Source organism: Phaseolus vulgaris, chromosome 5, assembly GCF_051622355.1.
Source record: "Phaseolus vulgaris cultivar YP4 chromosome 5, ASM5162235v1, whole genome shotgun sequence".
Taxonomy (NCBI): Eukaryota; Viridiplantae; Streptophyta; class Magnoliopsida; order Fabales; family Fabaceae; genus Phaseolus; species Phaseolus vulgaris.
The window spans coordinates 7564888-7584640 of record NC_143502.1 but is presented as its reverse complement, the minus strand read 5'-3'; the positions used below and the strand labels follow the sequence as shown (position 1 = coordinate 7584640).

Here is a 19753-nt window from a genome sequence, read left to right as displayed (position 1 = left end):
AAAGTTGTTACAAGAGGTAAGTTATAGAAGGAACTTTAGACCCTAGGTAAAAGTACACGGTTTCTAAGACTGAAAGTGATTACTTCTTAATTCTTATAAGTCCTGTATCGACTTGATCGTCGGAGTGCAATCAACAGGTATGACTCCCCTCTATTTCAGCGGAGCTACGTTCCAGCGCGGCAAGAGATAAGGCAAATTCGTGAAAAAACAGACGAAACTAGAACTTGTCATTAGAGTCAACCGACGAACAAGTTAACCGACAAGAACAAATACAATATTAATACTACTTATTTTTATATAAAACATTTCAAACTTTCCATAAAAATAAATTACTTTTTAAAGTTTTCTTATCTAAACACAATGTAAACTTATTATAATTCGAGTGAAACTTATTTAGAAGATTATTTTTTAAAATTACTTATAAATAATTAAGTTTATAAATTAAAACGACAAATGATTAAATTTAAATAGTAAAATAATAAAAAATAATAATGTGATGTAGTTGTTTTTAGAAAAAATGGAATAAATCTAGAAAAACATATTTTCAAAGACATTTTTAAAAAAATTATGAGTGAGTTACACTTAGAAGAATAAAGTTACTCTTTTCAAATAAGTTCATCAAACTATGCCCTAAACAGCGGAACGGAGAAACGGTGACAGTGACGAGAGTCTCACACACTGTTTCCGTTAGTGTTGGGTCCGATGGGTGAGTGCAGGTATTCATGTAAGAGTGCCGACGAGACCCTGGCATGGATCAACGAAATTGTCCACTTCCTTGCGCCTTATTCTTCCTTAATCAATGCTCACGTTGTCAATTTCTTCAAGGTTCCTGTGAATTCCATTTTTCACTATTTTTTTTTTAATTTCTAATTTAATTGAGTATAAGGAAATGGTGATGATTGAATTTCAGGATAGGCTATGGGAGAATGTTGACGCCGAATGGATGGAATGCCTGCGCCGTGAATCTGTTCAAAATCTTCTGCTGATACCTTCGGGTGCAGTTCAGGTTGCTTTATCCAATATTATTTTTTATTATTAATTAATTTGTTTTTATTTCTCTTCAATTTAGGTTTGCTGTTTAGTAATATTTGCTGAAATACATCCTTGTTTGAATTAGTTTATGCTTGCTTGCCTTGTTGATATAGATTATTTCTCTCTGATCCCGTTTTAAGAGCTCAGGTTTAAATTTAGTATTTGAAAATTGGGCTGCTTGCTTAATTTGATTATTGCTCCGATGTGGTTGTCTTTTATTTCTAAAATTAAATTCCTCCATGACATTTGTGCTATGCTTGGTTTAACTTCTTCAAAATCACTTAAGGAAAGGAACTTTTGTATAAACTAAAATTAACATATATAAATTAAAAATAATCTTTTGGAGAAGTTAACTAGAGTGAGATAGATAATTTTGTTTGGAAAGTTCAGCCACATTGTTCAAGCCTTTGGGCTGAAACACAATGAAATAGATAATTTTGTTTTCTATTGTCATACCTCCCCTGGAAAAATGTGTGTACTTAATAGTGTATGTTGATGATATAATCATCATAGGGAATGATGCTGCTAGAATCTTTGAGCTAAAGGAACACCCATGCAATCATTTATAGGATCTTGGATGTCTCAGATATTTTTTTGGCATTGAAGTAGCAAAATCAAAGGAAGTTGTAATTTCTTAAAGAAATATGCTAAAAGAGACAATGAATATTATGGATCCAAATCAGAAATTAGTGACAGAATAAGGAAACCTAAAATTGAATTTGTTTGTTCCAAATTTTTTCACATACAATTTGTATGCTCCAGTTTGAGGGGAAGTGTTATAATAGGTCTTAGTTAGGCTTTATTGAAAGTTTATGTGTGCTGTACCTACTACCTAGGACTCTAGATATGAATGACCTTTCTTATTCTTTTCACTTCCCTCTCATTTATTGTATCTGAACTACCAATGTCATTATAAATATGAAAACTTAAGAGAGGGGAATTCAGCTCTTCGATTCATTTTCTTTTCCTTTTTATTTATCTCAAGTCGCTACAAATTTTATGCTGAAGTTATTTACTTATTTGGGACAGAATAATTTAGTTGGTTTTCACGGTATTTATTTAGTGAATCATTATTTTTGGGGGTTTTCTTAGACTGATATGCTGCAGGATTGGGGGTATTTTGTGCATCTTTCTGACTTTGGACGGGTACATGGTCTCTTTTGTTAATAATGATATATTTTCTCTATATTATCATATAATAAAAATTTGGGTGGCAGGATGAGTGGCCAACTTCACTGAAGGAGTTCATCCTAAAATTAAGGTCTATGGTATTTTGTCAAGAACAAGCAGATATGAGCATGGTATGTAATCTTTTCCTTGTTACTCACCTTTACCTTGGGGAAATCTGGGCTAGATCTTGTTGATTCTAATTTAAATATTTAATGAAGAGGGCTTACTCATTCTGTTTGGTTGTTTTGTTTCTTACTAATATATTATCACGGGCAACAGAATCCATTGATTACAGATTTACTGTTGGGGTTCTCTATGTGGCTATGCATGTTATCATGTATCTTGTGCTACTTGTATTACGAGAGTGTCAATTGGACTAGTTTACACTGAATTTTCTCATGCACTTTCCATTTGAGCTAATGAAAACTTGGTGACAAACAACTAATTGTTGGAAAACCATCTTGATTTCAGTCACCCTATTCCACCTTGGTTGCGGTCTCTTTGGGGGTTGCGTTAATTGCAACCTCAAGGGTGGTGATTTAGTCCTACATCAATTAGGGAAAGTTTTTAAATTGAACTTATAAAGCTTAGACAACCTTCACCTTATAAGTCAGTTTTGTGGGTGTTGAGTTAGGTCCAAACCTGAATTCTAAGACTAAGTATTATTGATCTTTCAATTGATAGGTTATATCAATTTTTAAAGTGCAATCCTTCATGTTAATTATATTATGATATCTTTGCACATTTTATTTTATATGACCAACTTTTGGCCTTTATTTTTGCTCCATGACAATTTATGGAGGTTTAAAATAATCAAGACTACTTTTTCTGAACTTATAAGTAGGAAAATCATTTTAAAGATCTTGTATACTTTTTGTTCTCGAGCTATATTTTTCTAGGATTTCTGCTTGAGAGGGTTTTGTATTTGATAATCTTTGTTTATTTATTTGCAAATGACTTCACTAATATTGTTTTATATTTGCAGGCATTACCTGGCCTGCAGATAGCTTCACTTAACAGTGTTCTTGCCCAGGGCATGAATGTTAAGAAAAAACATGAAGTGAGTCCCTGGTTATCAAATTTTTATAATTGTCTTAAAGAATTTGCAAGATCAAGGTGTTTTTCTGTGATGAGATTTTAGGCAAACGAATTTTGAGTTGTGCATGTCATTTTCTTTTTGATCAATAAATTTGTTGCATTTCAATGATCAGATAAAAAGATTTTCATGTGTGCAGGTAGAAATTCTTTCCGCTGTTATAAGTACAGTTGCAAACAGTGTGAGAGCTGATGCCGTTGCTGATGTTGGTGCCGGTCAGGTGTAGATTCATTTTATTTTGCTTACAGTTCTGTTAGACAAGATATGGACCTTAGGTATGTTTGACAAATCAAAGGACATTGCATGGTTAGGAGTAATTGTTTTCTTTTAAATTCCACGGAGGCAGTGCTAGTTGCCTCAATGTCAGAAATTGAAGTTGGAATATTGGTTGAATAGTGACCATAAATTATCTCTTCATTAAGTGATTCGATGGGCATATGTACTTTGTGCTTGGTGGTCTGCATCAGATCCTTTAGTGTTGAAAATGGAAATCTATTTTTTTGCAACAAGCTCAATTTGTGACTTCATTTAGTGATAGTTTTTATCTGCTCTACTGTCTCCGTCAGATCCGTCCTTACCAGAGATGAAATTCTGTATATTGATTGAGAAGTGTTGTAAATTTTTCTTGCACTAGGGACAATTTTGTTGCCTGAGTTTGTTTCTTTTTGTTTACTTATTTAAGCTCTATATATATTTTTTTTACTTTTATTAATGTTATGCATATTACTTTACGTTCTTAGGGTTATGTTGCACAAGTACTTGCCTTTCAGTATCAACATCCCGTCATTGCAATTGATGCATGTTCTCATCATGGGAGGGTTACTGATGCACGGGCTGAAAAAATAAAAAAATACTATACATCACAGATGATAAAATCTGGGTATGTTCTTCAATCTTCATCTTATTGACTGAAATGTGACCTTACATTAGAAAGTATTTACTATCCTTAAAGATGCTTGAAATGTCTGACTATATGGTAAGACAAGAAGTGAACATTTTGCAGGTCAGAGTTTTCTAGTGTAAGTTTTAATGTTAATATTATGAATTTATTATTTGAAGTAAAAGAAATCAATGTCGGGATGTTAGTATATGCTGGGGATGACAATAGCAGTTCAGATATGCCTTTTGTAGTTGTTTAAAGTTTACCTCATTGTGATTTTTATTTCAACGCCAGCAGTTAATTATTATCATTATGAGAATTTGTTTGTGTTTATTTGTTTTGCTCTAGATCAGGCATGCGGAGTTTAAATGTGCCGAAGACAATCACATGTCGCATATTGTCCACTGACTCATTAAAAACCTTGGTTGAAATATCTTTGACTGGAGATGATGTTGAGCAATCCAGGTTAAAGGCAGAAAATCAACAAGATCTAGGGAAACCACATTGGCTTAGCAATGCAAACAAAAAGTCTTCAATTGTTCTTGCTGGGCTTCATGCCTGTGGGGACCTTTCGGTGACTATGCTAAAGTGAGTTTCAAAATGTTTTCTTTCAACCTACTTTTAACTCCATTGTTTCTAGTTTCTTTAATTGGAATGGAGGGTTGTCTCAAAATAGGCATATGCTGTCATAGTTGACTGACATCTGATTTTTTTTTTTCACATTTAATTACTTTGTTAACTTTATTATTGGTATTACTCCATGTAAAAAATTAACGATTAACCAATTGTTTTATGACATTGCCAGTGTTTTCGTATCTTACTTTATTGTATATATAATGTATATAATCCGTATTCTGTAGACATGTAATTCTTGGATTCATTTTTTTATTAGGACTTTCTTAGAGTGTAAAGATGTTAAAGCTGTTGTTAGTCTCGGTTGCTGTTACAATTTATTATCTGAAGAAAGGATTGAGGATGGTGAATCTCAGTGTGGATTTCCAATGAGTCATGCTGTAAGATCCACTAGCTTATCACTTGGAAAAAGGGCACGTGATCTGGCTTGCCAGGTACATGATCTTAGTAATCCCTCTTTGGGGGGTGGGGGGTGCTGGTAAATGGTCAAAATTGAACATACTGTTTTTTTTATTATGGATGTATGTTTTTCTTATAAAAAATACAATACAACCAAGCTTCCTTATTAGGTGAGGTCAGCTACATAGATCAAATGACACTGAATATTGTCATAAATCATGTCTATAAACAAGTTATTGATTTCTGGTCTAAATCCTTTTTAATTGTTTCTTCTATAGTTATTCTTGGTTTCCCTCTACCTTTACCTATTGTGCCACTTACTGTAGTCCCCCTCCATCAGTCATCTCCGCACATGGCTGAAAACACCTAAGGCAAGACTTTACCATCTATTCTACAATAGGTAATATATTTGACCTAATCCTATCTTGCCAAATATAATCATCAGTTCATCTAACGAACAATTGATCTCTACTACACTGAGTTTATTCTCTTGTTTTTTTACTGCCCAACATTCAGTTCTGTTATTAACACAATATAACAGGCCTTATAGCTATGCAGTAAACTTTTCATTTAAGTTTGGGTATACCTTTTTTTTTAATTACATATCACACTCTGGTTTACAAGAGGGGAGACATCTTATTTATCACACTCTGGTTTATAGCTATGCAGTAAACTTTTCATTTAAGTTTGAGCATACCTTTTTTTTTAATTACATATTACACTCTGGTTTACAAGAGGGGAGACATCTTATTATAGATACGTGCCTTGGAGAGGAAGAGAGGAAGGGTAGGGGTGTAAATGACTACAAGCTTCTATAAACTAGGTCAAATGTGTGGCACATGGGGGATTATTCTAGAATCTAGGTCAAAGGTGAGCACATGGGTGATCTTTTAGAAACTAGGGTTAGTAGAAGCCTAAGCTAGCTTATTCTTCTTTTAATTGGGTCAGTGTGAGCCCAATTGATTACAAATTAAACTTGTCTTAAAAAGACTAGAAGGAAAAATAATTGATACTCTGGCCCATGCTCGGTTGTTCCTCTTCTGAGGATCTTCTGATGGATGGTGGGGCCCTTTGTCTTTGCCTGAGATGTTTGACCTAGCCTTGAATAGTCTTTTGGGTTTGTGGCCAGCTTCTTGTAAAGTTGGGTCATATCGCAAGGTTATGTTGATCATCTTACTTGTCCCAATGTTACTGAAAATGAGGTTTCCCTTGGTTGAAAATTGATGCTCAATTATGCATCGTTATCAAATCTACCATTCACTCATCTTTAAAACAAAATTTTCAAACCTATGAGACATGTTTAGAAGTTTTGGAACATGCAAAATTATTATACACCAATGATACTCAACGTCTTTATGGTGTGTGTCAAAATCTCCTCACAGTTGTTGCTCCCAAACATTTTGATGGTATAATGGCAGAATATTTGGGTAAACTTCATGCTCTTCATGATTTTAATGAGTTATTGCCTCCACTCCTTCTCAAGAACTAGAGCAAAGATCCAAGTTCTTCATGTTATTGGGCTTACATGGCCTTCCTGATGATTATTCTCATGTCTGTGATCAAATTTTGTGATCTCTTATCGTGCCCAATTTTACTTTCACTTGTTCTACCCTTCTACATGTGTCATGTAAACACGCCACTGATATAATGCCTTGTGTTGATGACTCTTCTGCTTTAGTCACTCAGCATAATGGTCGTACTCGCCCTCACAAGCCGGTTTTGTAAGGTTGAGTTAGGCTTAAAGTGCACTTCTTAATATGGTATCAGAGTCATTTAGAGCCTATCCTAACAATAGTTTGTTGGCCTTATCAGGTCATCCGCTATTGGACAATCCATAAATGTATAGTCTCACGCACGAGTTGTGGGTCTCGGTGTGAGGGGTGTGTGTGTTGGAGATTCCATATCGACTAAAGATAAGAACATTTCATAGTATATAAGTGTGTGCAAACCCCACCTTATAAGCCGATTTTATAAGGTTGAATTAGACTTATAATCCACTTCTTAATAGATTCAATGTCTTATATTATAATGTTGCTTGAAGAAGAGATATGCAATTAATGCTGCATAATAAACATCATTTAATGCATCTCTATGTCTGTACAGGGGCAAACGCAACATGAAGAAGAAGAACTTCTCCCAACACTCACAACAACTCTTTCTTCTCAACCTCTTATGTGTAGAAGTTCCCTCGAAAAAGAAAGGTTGATGATTGACAACAACTACAATAACGCTCTTAACGCTTTTGTAATCTTTAAGCAATCCTCAAGCCTTAGTTTGTGAGGAAGGCGTCGTTGTGTTCATTAGCAACCTAAAAGAGTATTCTTGATTTTGTATTTGTCTTAGGACATTACCCTCTTTAAATTAGCAAACATGTGATCATTTAGATCACACCCTCTGTATAAACAAAATTGTGTACTCAGGAGTGACTGAGTTCCAAACAATACTTGTGTTTAGCCTGAAGTAGTTGAGGTCCAAAAATACTTGGATGTTTAGCCAGGAGTGGCTGAGGTCCAAAGAATAATCAGTTGTATTTTTTGCAGCGGTAGTTTGCATAGTGGAACTTGATCAAGTTGATCAAGAACTAGATGTAGTCTTCATTAACAGAAGAACTAACGTTTAAATACCAAGAATAAATGTCTCTACCTTAATCTATTTCTAATTGCATATTATTAAACTGCATCTAATCAAAGGAGAGTATTTTTAAACAAGATGTACAAAAACCCTGTGACAGTACTGCTGTCTAGTTAAAACTATGTCTAACCATATTTCATCAGACCTGATGTGAAAATCTTTGAAAAATTTCAGCACACAATTCAACTCTCCCTTATGTATTCTGTCTATTCTCAGAGACTCAATGATAAAACAATTAAACCCCTCCTTGTGTACTTTGTCTGTTGTAACAACTAACCAGAACTGTTGTAACAGACAACTAACTAACTAACTAAAACAGTTAGAGCAAAATATTAACCAACTACTATACCAACAGTAACAGTTTTATTTGATATGATTGAGTTGTACACTCACAGGGCTTCTAAAATACATTTATTCAACTAAACAACCTAGGTATGGCTTACAAGAAAGAACTTACATGTAAGCAACTAAATTAGATACTTCATTTGGAACATAATGCCGTTAGGAATTCTTGGGCCATCTGTAAAACACTGCAATAGAAAATATGTCATTATCTTTAAATTATATATTTAACCTTCCATTGTAGCTCATTTAGAAACAAAAAGGCAACTTGCATGTAAATTGGTGACAACTTTTACCGGCAATCTGTGTTTTATGAATTTACTATGTTGATAATTGTATTTGTGACATTAAAGTTTTCTTGATAAAGTAATGTGGGAGAAATTTATCGCACTGTCTATGTTTATCCTGTAGAGTGCAGAGAGGTGGAGGAGCTTGGACATGCATGCTGGCATTCACAACTTTGAGTTGCATGCCTTTCGGGCTGCTTTTCAAATGGTACCAAATTATAACTTTGTTTTGTTATATGGTATTTTTAAATTGTAACTTCCCCTTTCAATCATCTTAATGTTACTTTTTAATATAAAAATTGAGCAAAAAATGTAGATAGCTACTGTACCTTCGTTAATGTACATTGATGGAATCATGCAGAGGCATGAATTCTGTATTCATTCTAGTTTTCATTAGGTCTTGCATAGAGCTGCAAATGAGCAACCTATTCGTGAACTACTTGGGTTTGATTTGTTAATGTCTCGTTCAAGGTCATTTGTTAGTTAAATAAACTAACCCTAACTTTCAATTAGGCTTAGATTATTTAAATGAGTTGAAGCCAAGCTTTAAAGCTTAACATTAAGGTCTCATGAGTAGCTTGTTTATGCACATACAAAAACATGCATAAAAATAGTTTTATATATATTATACTTGTTGGAAAACCCACATTGACAAGAGATATGGCTAAATTATAGTATATAAATGAGTGCAAATCTCACTTTCAAACTACTTTTGGGTAGTTGAGTTAGACTTAAAGTCCACATTTTAAGATGGTAATAGAGTCTATCCTAACTAGGGTTGTTTATCAGGCTCCTCCTCTATTTCAACGCTCAAGATGTCTAGTTTTTTGTGTGAGAGAGTGTGTCGGAAATCCCACTACAACTAGAGATATGACCAAATTATAATATATAAGTTTGTGAAAATATCACCTTAAAAGTCTGTTTTGTGAGGTTGAGTTAGACTAAGTCCACTTTCTAAGAGTAATCTTCATTCTACTAATGCATTCTAGTGCAGTCAGTGGATATAACACCTGTTTTTTCAATGATTCTTTATTAATAGTTGATCTACCCCTAATTCACAACATCTCGTTAATTATGAATATATATTGTTCCTGAAGGTTCTTTCTAAATATTATCCGGAAATTGTCACAAGTACTCCTTCAATTGGGCGTAAAGGGAAGGCTCTTCGTCGGCGACATCAGAGGAGATCTGCAGAATCCCAGCTGCATCTTAAAGGAAGTACTTGTCACTCAAGACAAAAGTGCCCTCCTGAAGTTCCTTCAGTATCAGAAACTGGTATTTGAAATTTTGAATTGTATCCTTTTTAACGATTTAAGGCTGTTATGATTGGAAACCCCTTTTGAAGCATCCCAGCTACATCTTTACTTAGTTCATTAGTTTGTCTTGGCTGTTTAGTTCTCATATTTTTATGGTTCTCTTAATGGCGGATATCATTAGTTTGTTCTTTGTAGTTGTTTCTCTCATCTTAAATAACTTTTAATTCTTCAATAAATAAAACTTGGTAAACCTTGTCTGAAACTGCAAAACCAGTCTAAGGTGTTCTTACACTTATTCAAGTAAAATAATGTGATCTAGTACTGTGTGTTTTCAATGTGTTACAGACTGGACTTTGGGCTCGATATCAGAGATACAGACATTACCTAGTGAAATTCCTTATAGTGAAAGGGCTGGATATGAAGGGACTAAATCTGATGACACATTTTTACATTTTGAGAATTTCTGTCGGTCTGGATTGTCTCATCTTGGAATTAAACATTCACAAGATATAAACCTTCAAGGCATATGGAAGGAAGCAGAACCATTTGCTGTATGTCAATTTCATTTATTCTGTTATTCAAACTATTGTCATTTTAATGATAGCAAATCTTTTCTTTACTCTGTCTAGCACTGTATTTTCCTTTTAGCTGTTTTCTTGTTGTTGCTTGTATATGATTTATTTTTTGCTACTTTAAAATGTTGTTATAATCATTAGGATTTTAATTTGGTTGTCTCTGTGATTGAAATGAAGGGTAGAGAATGCCTAACTTTTGATGAAAGGCAAAAATGTTGAGTGCATCATTGCACAATTTAATAACTTATATTACATATTGTTCATTGTTTTTACTTCAATATTACTTAAGTTAGGTTTCAAATATTATGTCTTTTTTAAACTTAATTCATATTTCATGTGGTGAATGGTATATTATGGTGGCAGATTGTGATGGTTTGGATGTTTAAGGAGGAATCTGGTAAAGCCCCAATGGAGGAATAAGGCTTGGTGCAGGAAGACATTTACAATGTAGAGAATTGTTAGAAGAGAGACATATTTTGAGTGATTGTGTCCATTTCCTTATCCTCATGGATCATGTTAGAGATCGACTAGAGATATGATCAAATTATAGTATATTAATGAGTGTAAACCTTATCTTGGAAGTTGGTTTTGTGAGGTTGAGTTAGATTTAAAGTCTACTTTCTAACATTTTCTCTGAGAAATCCTCCTTGGGCTCTACAACTTTTGTACCAAGGAAATAACTCAAGTATTCAAGATCATTTGTTTGAAACTTTCAAGTAAAATATTTTTAATTGGATATACCCTCCTTAATGAGAGTATGTGATAACAATGTTGTTCACATATACAATGAAACAGATACATCCTTGGGGGGAATGATGATAGAGCAGAAAATGATCAACATCATTTTTATAATTCCAAATTGTTGGATGGAAAAATGAAAACGCTTAAACCATGCAAGGGTTAATTGCTTGAGGCCATATAGGAACCTGCATAGACAACATACCATATCAGATGACTCCTTCTAAGCAATAAATCCTGGTGGTTGCTCCGTGTAGACATCCTCATCAAGGTCATCATGTAGAAATGCATTCTTGATGTTAAGTTGAAACAATGTCTAGTGGTGAATAATTGCAGTGGAAAAGAGAAGTGGAATAAATGTTATTTCAGCAACATGTATAATCTTGATCATAGATTTGTGTGTATCCTTCGGCAATTAGATGAGATTTATAGTGATCAATTTTATTATTAGATCCTGTTTTAAAAGTGTACAACCATTGTCTCCTAACAATTGATTTGCTAGTTGGAAGAAGAACCAACTCCTAAGTACCATTACTTTGAAGGGTACTATTAAGGAATAAATGAGTTTATATGATAATACACAAGTCTCAATCTAAATGGCATGGCCAAGACACCCATGTTTTGAAAATAACAAATAATATGTTTTGGTGCGTCTAATAGTTTACTTAAGTGCTAAGCAAGTATCTGACAATGACTTTGAATATTGGTCAAAAGTGCTAGACAGATATCAACACTGGGCTAAGTTTTTGAGCAAGACGTGCACAAAAATGATTTTGACACATAAACCATCAATTTTTGTATGCTCAAACTGATGTTGTCAGAGGTACAAAGAAATAACAGAGAAAAATGTTGTCCTTTCTACAACACTTTGAGTGCAATAACTAAAGTTGTCAGAATAAAGTCAAACATGACTTTGAAAGGACGTTGACACAAGGACAAATCACAACATGCAAGTTTCAACAGTCCAATTTAGGACGTCTATACAAGAAAATTTCTCCAAGGAGATAAAGTTAATGAACGAGTATACATTTACATCTCACATGAAAGTTGCATGCAAAATATTTCTTCAAGCTTCTAATTGCTTTAGATATTGTTGTGTCTAATAAACATCTGGAGTGAGTTTTACTTGTAAATCCTTCATGATCTAGAAGTTAAGATTCTAGAATCAAGGAGTGTACTTTTGTAATATCCTCTCAAGCGAGATATTTCCTTGTAAAACAACTTTATAGACGTGTAACCTAGAGAAACTTTATGTACTTAGCCTGGAGAGGCATTAATCTTAGGGGGAGATTAACTTTGATAACACTAGGAGTGACTTTGTGTACCCAGGTAAGCCAAAAGTGGCAAAGAACAATACTTGTAATTCATTGTGATTAGAGGAACCCTTTGCAGGTTGCAAAGGAGAATTGGATGTAGCTCATATTGTGGTAAACTAATATAAATAAACCAAGTGTTAAATGCTTTTTCTTTTACTTGTGTCGTCTACTCTTAGTCGTCCTTTTTTAAAGGCCTTTACAAAAGTTTGTAAAAAGGTTTCAAAACCTTTACATCATTTGACCAAGCTTATGAAAGTTTTCCGAAGCATTTTTGAAAATCTATTCAAGCCCCTCTTTTCTAGAACTAACCATTTCTTTCACACACCTCATCAATCATCATTTGTTGCTACTATGGGTGAGATAAAACTTCACCTGATTACTTAGGAATGGGAAAAGAAGATAACAAGGACAAAGAAGTGTAGTGTATGGTGGAGAACCAATGATAATCGAGGTTAGTATTGTGGGGATATGGGTTAGGGGTAGAACATGTGTCTTTCCGATAACAATAGGCCAGTCATTTTCAGGAAAGAGCGGACCAGTAGGAAAGATAGTGTCAAGGAAGGATTGGACATGACTTCTACTATATCACTATTCTTTAGTGTGTGCCACTTACGTAGTGTTACTAATGGATTAACGTGTCGCACACCATTTGATACACTCTTCAAATGTTGTTGGAGATGGATCAGTCAGGAATATAGGAGCGACAAGTGTCTCAATAGTGGAAGTGGAATAGTTAGACCCATTCATCCTCTCAATACTAACAATATGGCTAGAAAAGATAGGAGAATCTATTCTGAAGGTTGATGCAGTGTTGGAAGACTTTTTTTTATGAAAAGGTAGAGGAAAAAGATAAAAGAAGACTGCTTAGAGAGGGTGTCGAAACAGTGAAAGCGAACTTGGGAGAATAGTTCTCAAAAAAGAAAGAAAAAAATCCTTTGGATATTGTGAGTCTATTGTGCCAACACAATTTTTGATAAAGGCTCTAGATACCATATTAAATTATAAGAATGAATAACTGAGCTGAAAATGTGTATTTGAAACAATATGGGTGTAACACTAGAGAGAGGATTTGAGCATAACATAAATAATAACAAATGTGAATAGTAAAATTTACAAAAGGAATATTAAATAACATAATATTCCTTATACATTGATGTTCCTGAACTAATGGTACAAAACAAAACTAAATGCTAATCTATATAACTATATGTATAAATTTACTAAAGGGAAAACAATACAAAGATCTTTACAAAAAGCTAACTAAGCAACTTGTAAGTTGCATGAAACTTAAAAGCTACTTCATAATTCATACTTATAGTTTACTTCTGAACCCGTTCATTCTGAAAATAAAAAACTGTCAGATTAAGTCGGCAAGTGGTAAAATAACATAACTCAAATAAGCTATCATTAAACATTTCATAAGTTGGTTTTTCAAAAGAAATAAAAGAAGTTATATCTCAAAGATAATTAAATCTGACTCAAGAAATAGTAAGGTTTGCTTGACTCAAAAAATCTCTTTGACTTTTTGTTTTCCGTCCTGTTGGCATAATGTTGAGCAAACATACCGAGAGGCATCTCTCTCCTCTGCCATGAATTCCTGATATTTATACCCCCCGGAGTGGAGAATTTGAACCTAGGGGGTTCTCATATCCTCTTAGAGTTATTTAGAGATGGACATCTAAATGCTTTTTGAGAGATATGTTTTTTACAAGCGTACTTTACAATTTCTTTTCTAAGAACTTGTGAATTATGAACTATACTTAAACTTTATTACATTAGAAGCTATGTTTCAAGTTCAAGGCAAAGATAACTTTCAACAATTCTCATAAAGCATTTCATAAGACATAATACTATACTCAGATCTTTATATGAAAGAACAATGATGATTCTAGAAATATTTCATAGGAAAGGTTCAAAAGACAACATATCTCTTTAGAAAGTGATTATCTAAAGAGATATGGGGTTAGGGTTCCATAACCCATAACCCTATATTTCTCTGTCACATTTCTCACCATAAAATAAAGAAAAGGATGGAAATAGGAGAACCACTCATCTGGAGAAAACTAATTGCTAGAACTTGAAGAAAAAGAGAAGAAATGGAGAAGCAAGGAAAGAGGGATGAAAGATGAATCTCTTGATTCCTTGTGCCTTAGGTGATAAAGAGACCTTCTCTCTCTCATTTCTCAAATCTACTGTGTCAAAAAATCCAAAGATGACAACTTAGGGTATTTATACTCAAGTAGCAGGGGTCAATCTGCTGAGTGAATCTAAACTGCTGAGTAGATTGTTAAAAAATTACATTGCCACTAACTTAAATCTGCTGGCGCAGCCCTCGTGCACTGAACTGATTCACTCTTCAAGAGCGAAAATGGAAAAAAAAGGCATTTAATAGGGAAAATTCACCAAGCATAGCCCCTGTGCGCTGAGTGGATTTACTCCTTAGAGCAAGGTTGGAAAAAGGGTATTCACCAGGGAAAATTCGTTGGGCTCAACCTTCATGTGCTGAGCGGATTTGCTCTAGAGGCAATTTTGGTGCGGTGCTGAACATTGGCTTAGCCAAACTGGCCTGCGCAGAGAGAATTGAAATATGACTAGGCGAAATTAGCAGAAAAACTTCCAAAACTCTCTTTTGCATAATTTTGCTAAGCGGAACTGAATCCGCTGAGTGGATTTTTCCAAGTGAAGGTACTCTGAAACTATGTTTAAAAGAGGCTAATTTAATCTCCTATCTAATATCCTAAACAAAATTTTTGATGTTACAACAGGTGCTTTATTTATATTGAGAAAAATGAGTCAATATAATAAATTGAAGAGATTTGATAGCTTTTAATAACAAAGATACGATACATACTAGAGTAAATAAAGATGTTCCTAATAATACGTATATAATCTAGATATCCTTGACTATATATGATTAGCTCCTTATTCCAATATAGATCAGCCCCTTATTCCAATATTCCTGATTGTATATGATTAGCTCCTTATTTCTATAATTATATACATATAAAGGAAATAATCTTGAGGAATGATTTCATCACGAATAGTTTGAGCCGCAACTGCATGTCTAGCCGCTATAACTAGTAGATTACACCACTGCCCATTAACAATGAAATAAAAATGCTGTGAAATATGCAACAATTCCACCAAAAGTCTTTCCAACCATATATCAGTCCAAAAGTGGATTATGGTGCCATCACCTAAGTAGTAGGATTAGTTAATAAGGTTGGACTTGTTAGGAAAAAATCTAATTGCTGCACATTGTTGAATATTTAGTTCAAAGAGGGGAAAAACCTTTTAAAGGCTACACAACCTGACAGATCCTCATTTGTTAAAATTTTAGAGATTTACATGGAGGGGGAAGAGAAGAGATATAAAAGGGACTATGAATGTCGTTCAATTGTGTACATTGATGTGATATGATGAGATACAAAATATAAAGTACTATTTTCAATTGCATGAAATCAAATCATGGAACATAATGAAATATGAAACCATTCTTAAGATCATCAAAGATACATCAAAATATTCTAGATACAATGAAGATACTTTACTGATATTCTTACTCTCTTGCTCGCGATAAAGCTTTCTGAGCTTTAAATTTGTTACAACTATACACATGAACAGAAAATGAATTAAAATTACACTACAGTGATGCCACAGCATCTATTGGAGAAGCAAGATATGGGCACATTGCATTTGGGATTAAGGCAGGCTAGGGAAGTTGCAGCTAATACAAGTCAACCCAGTTGTGATGGGCAAAAAGTCATCACTAGTATTACTGTATTACACTCGTCATCAGCTGAAAAAGATGTAACTTTCTGATTCTTCTGACCTCCTCAAAGTCATGATAGCATTGAAAAATAGTCAGTGATAAAAACGACAAACTACAGACAGCTACCACAAAGAACCCCCGAGAAACTGCTTACATACATCAAACCTCACGGAGGGGAGTCAGATTTTACCACTAAACAGAACCCACTTTCCAAGGAACTAAACAGCCATGGGAAGGTGGTGGCAAACATAGGTGAGGAAAATGACAGAAAAGGTGGATGGAATAGGGATCAGCACAGGCGCGAAAAATTTTCATGTTTAAAGTATGTGAACTTTGGTTGAAGAGGAGGAAAAGAGAGACAATAAAGACTAACAATATTATCTTCTGCATACTGATGTGATACAAGATGCAAAATCTTAACTTCTGTTCATACTAATTCCAGACTCCTAATCCCAATCAAATAAGAAAACAAATCATGAAATATGAAAAAAATTCACAAGATTATCTTCCAAGATACTCTAATATTCTAAAAGAATCAATAACGAGAAATTTAAACACAATCTCTAAATAGACAGACTGTAGAACATGTTTTAAGTTATAATATGTGTTCATTGATTGTGTTTTCTTGGTACCATCATGGCCATATAATTTTGCTTAAAAAATAAAGTTTTCTGTAAAATTAAAATAATGTTTGAAGAGCATTTACAGAGATGTCTGCTATTAATAAAAACAAAATTTCACATGTTTTGTTGGTTAGTTATATTTATGCTATAATTAAAGTAAAAAACATGTAGTACTTACTTACCGATTATGTACAGGACCTTGTAGGACCTTATTGGTCTCTGAGAGCCGCTTTAGGACCTCTTTTGGAAACTCTTATTCTACTTGATAGGTTATTGTTTCTTCAAGAGCAAGGCAGTGCTCTAGAAGCCTGCTTGTTGCCGATATTTGATCCAAACATATCGCCAAGAAATGTGGCTATAATTGCAAAAAAGATTGACAAAGATATAAGATCTTCCTGATGCTGAAAGGTAGGTAGTGTGTGCGCATTTCATTTACCTATCCCTGCCATTTATTAGCGTTACTCGATTACAACTCTTTTGATATCCTTTCATTTTATTACTTTATTACTGTCTTTCTGTGGCAGGAAACATCCCAGTGTTCTCTGTCCAGACTATATGAAGCATCCGTCTTCAAGCAGGAATGACTCAATATGGCTTGGTTGGATTTTTTTGCCACATGTTGATATTATTAAATCTGTTTAACCATGTCAAGTACAGATATTGTTTCTCCCCTCTCTAATGCTAGACTTTCTTGTTTGATTCTCAAGATCTTCTCGAATAAAGAAACTCAAAATTCACATGAGAGAAGGCAATGATGCTGCAATCATTTTCCATGCCCGACTTTCTTTAGCTTTTGTTGATTCTGTAGATCCTCGCAGGTGAAGAAGGTCAAGGTCATTTGGGACAAGGACCCAGTGCTGCTGACTGCTTCCCTCTGCCTTGTCAGAGAATGGTTGTTATTGAGAGTCTAACCTCATGAGAAGTTACTTGGTTGCCATTAATCATATGTAATGTTCTGAGTAGCTATCTGGGTAAATTCACTTAAATGATGCAATCTTGGAGAAATTTTAAGCCCATTTGATTTGTATCAATTATTGAGATTCCAAAATATTTGTCTGTTTTCATTCTTTTTGGCGTCTTTCCTCTGTGGGCTTGGGGATTTTGACCTAATTTCGTAGTGAGGGTTTTCAATGTACACTGCTAGAAGTAACTTTCAGTAGTATGAACTGAAAATGTATAATGGAAGCTGATACATTCTCTGTAAAATAGGGAAATAACATCTGCTTTTTTTTCTGTTTCAATCACTTATGGTGATCATTTGCTGTTAAGTTGTTCGACACTTTTTGTGGTTCCCTAAATAGTAAATTGTTTTCTTATGAATTCAATGTATCTATATGTTTAAAATATGGACTTTACATTACTGATCTTAAAATAATTTTGTTATTTAAATTTTTTAAATACGGTTTGGTATAAACTTGTGTACTGATTGATTGTGCAAGAATGTCTGTTGCAAATAAAATAAGGGATATATTCTTTAAACATAAATTGTATACTCAAATATCACAATTTTAAATAAGTTATTTCAAGGGTACCCGGAACACGTAACAGTGATGAGATTATGCGTATTTACTGTATATTCCTTTTCTATTTTATAATAGATACAAGAATTTAGTGAAAAATAGGATAGAAATAGAGATGTATGGTTTAAAAATAATAATAAAATAGTTAAAAATATATAGACTAAAATCCATTTATATATGATCATTCACGCATAATCAATTATTATTCTTAAAACACCATTTTGTCCAAGAAAATCTAGTTTAGAGGGTGAATAGTGCGAAAACAACTTTTTTATTAATATGGACAAATTACCTTATTTTAAAAAGTTAATCCATTCTAACAATTCTAATACTCTTTGTCAAGTTATATCAATCAAGTTTTGTAAACAGATAAACTAAATTTAAAGTCTTTTCAAAGATTTAGTTGAAAACAATTTCAAGTAGATATTTGAAGCTGACTAATCTCATATAATTTTTCTTAGTCAATCATTTTTCTCAAACAAAATAACAATTAATTTTTTTATGGTAGGTTTTTCATGAAATATCATATTGAAAACAATATGAATAACTGTCTAATTATGACATACATGTTCATATGTTGAATTTCATAAAATTTTATTTTTCGAAGAAATTATTTTGTCGAAAGAAGTTTACGAGTGTGATACCTTTTCTTTATATTTGATTTCAACAACTAGATCGAGTAACCATATTTTTTTTCTCTTTCTTCCAAAAATAATATTGTCTCCAATGAAAACATAATATATAATAATGGAACATTTGTTTGTTCGAGATTTTACCCAATCAATATCACAAAATCAAAGTATATGAGTATTTCCCTTATCTTTGTATAACAACCTTTGTTCTAGAGTCTTTTTTATGTATTCGAGAATACGAATGAAAAATTCATAGGAGTCTACATGAACCAACTTACCACTTCAATTGCAAAGGGGAAGTTGAGTATAGTAATATTAAAATTGTAAAAGGAGATATTCAATGACAACTTAGAAAATTGTAAATACGATGAAGATTACAAGGTAGAAAGTGAGTATCTTTTCAAAGAGTGATGGACAAATCAAGATCTTCACTATATTTATTAAATTTTTCACATGTAAGTATGTAAGTAGCATCAAATATTATGTCATCTACATAAATTTGAATAATGAGAAAGTTAAACTTGAAATCTTTGCGAAACAAAGTAGTATATATCTTTCTCTTGAAAAATTGTTTTCAAATAAAAACAAATTTATTTTTTCATATCAAGCTCAATGAGCTTGTTTTAAAGCATATTAAGGCCTTGTTAAGTATAAAGATGTGATGAGGAGAATATGTACTTTTAACCTAGGGTATTGTTTCGCATAAACTTCCTCCTTTGTGACTATTAAGGATTGCACTCTTAACATCCATTTGGTATAGCATCGTATTACTATTGGGCAACAAATGAGAGTAAGATGAATATTGTCTCAAGTCTCATGACTAATGTATATGTTTTTGTATAGTCAATGAT

General features: G+C 33.3%; 1 protein-coding gene across 10 annotated transcripts; it reads left to right on the top strand.

Annotated features, from left to right (window-relative positions):
- The first annotated feature begins 552 nt into the window (after window positions 1-552).
- Window positions 553-17991, top strand: LOC137835030 (S-adenosyl-L-methionine-dependent methyltransferases superfamily protein). Of its 10 annotated transcripts, none has more exons than XR_011084998.1 (15): window positions 553-825; window positions 911-1006; window positions 2250-2333; window positions 3188-3262; window positions 3438-3518; window positions 4039-4178; window positions 4527-4766; window positions 5071-5245; window positions 7314-7411; window positions 8595-8678; window positions 9568-9745; window positions 10072-10277; window positions 16946-17158; window positions 17275-17348; window positions 17458-17991. XR_011084998.1 is itself a non-coding variant. In XM_068643326.1 (13 exons), the coding sequence occupies exons 1-12, from the start codon at window positions 703-705 to the stop codon at window positions 17147-17149; spliced, it is 1569 nt and encodes a 522-aa protein (XP_068499427.1). In that variant the 5' UTR covers window positions 590-702; the 3' UTR covers window positions 17150-17158; window positions 17275-17991. The 10 variants fall into 10 exon arrangements, 3 of the variants coding, with proteins under 3 accessions (XP_068499427.1, XP_068499426.1, XP_090158389.1); XR_011085000.2 differs by having other exon boundaries at window positions 590-825; window positions 4644-4766; XR_011084996.1 differs by lacking the exon at window positions 7314-7411 and having other exon boundaries at window positions 570-825.
- Window positions 17992-19753: the final 1762 nt, after the last annotated feature.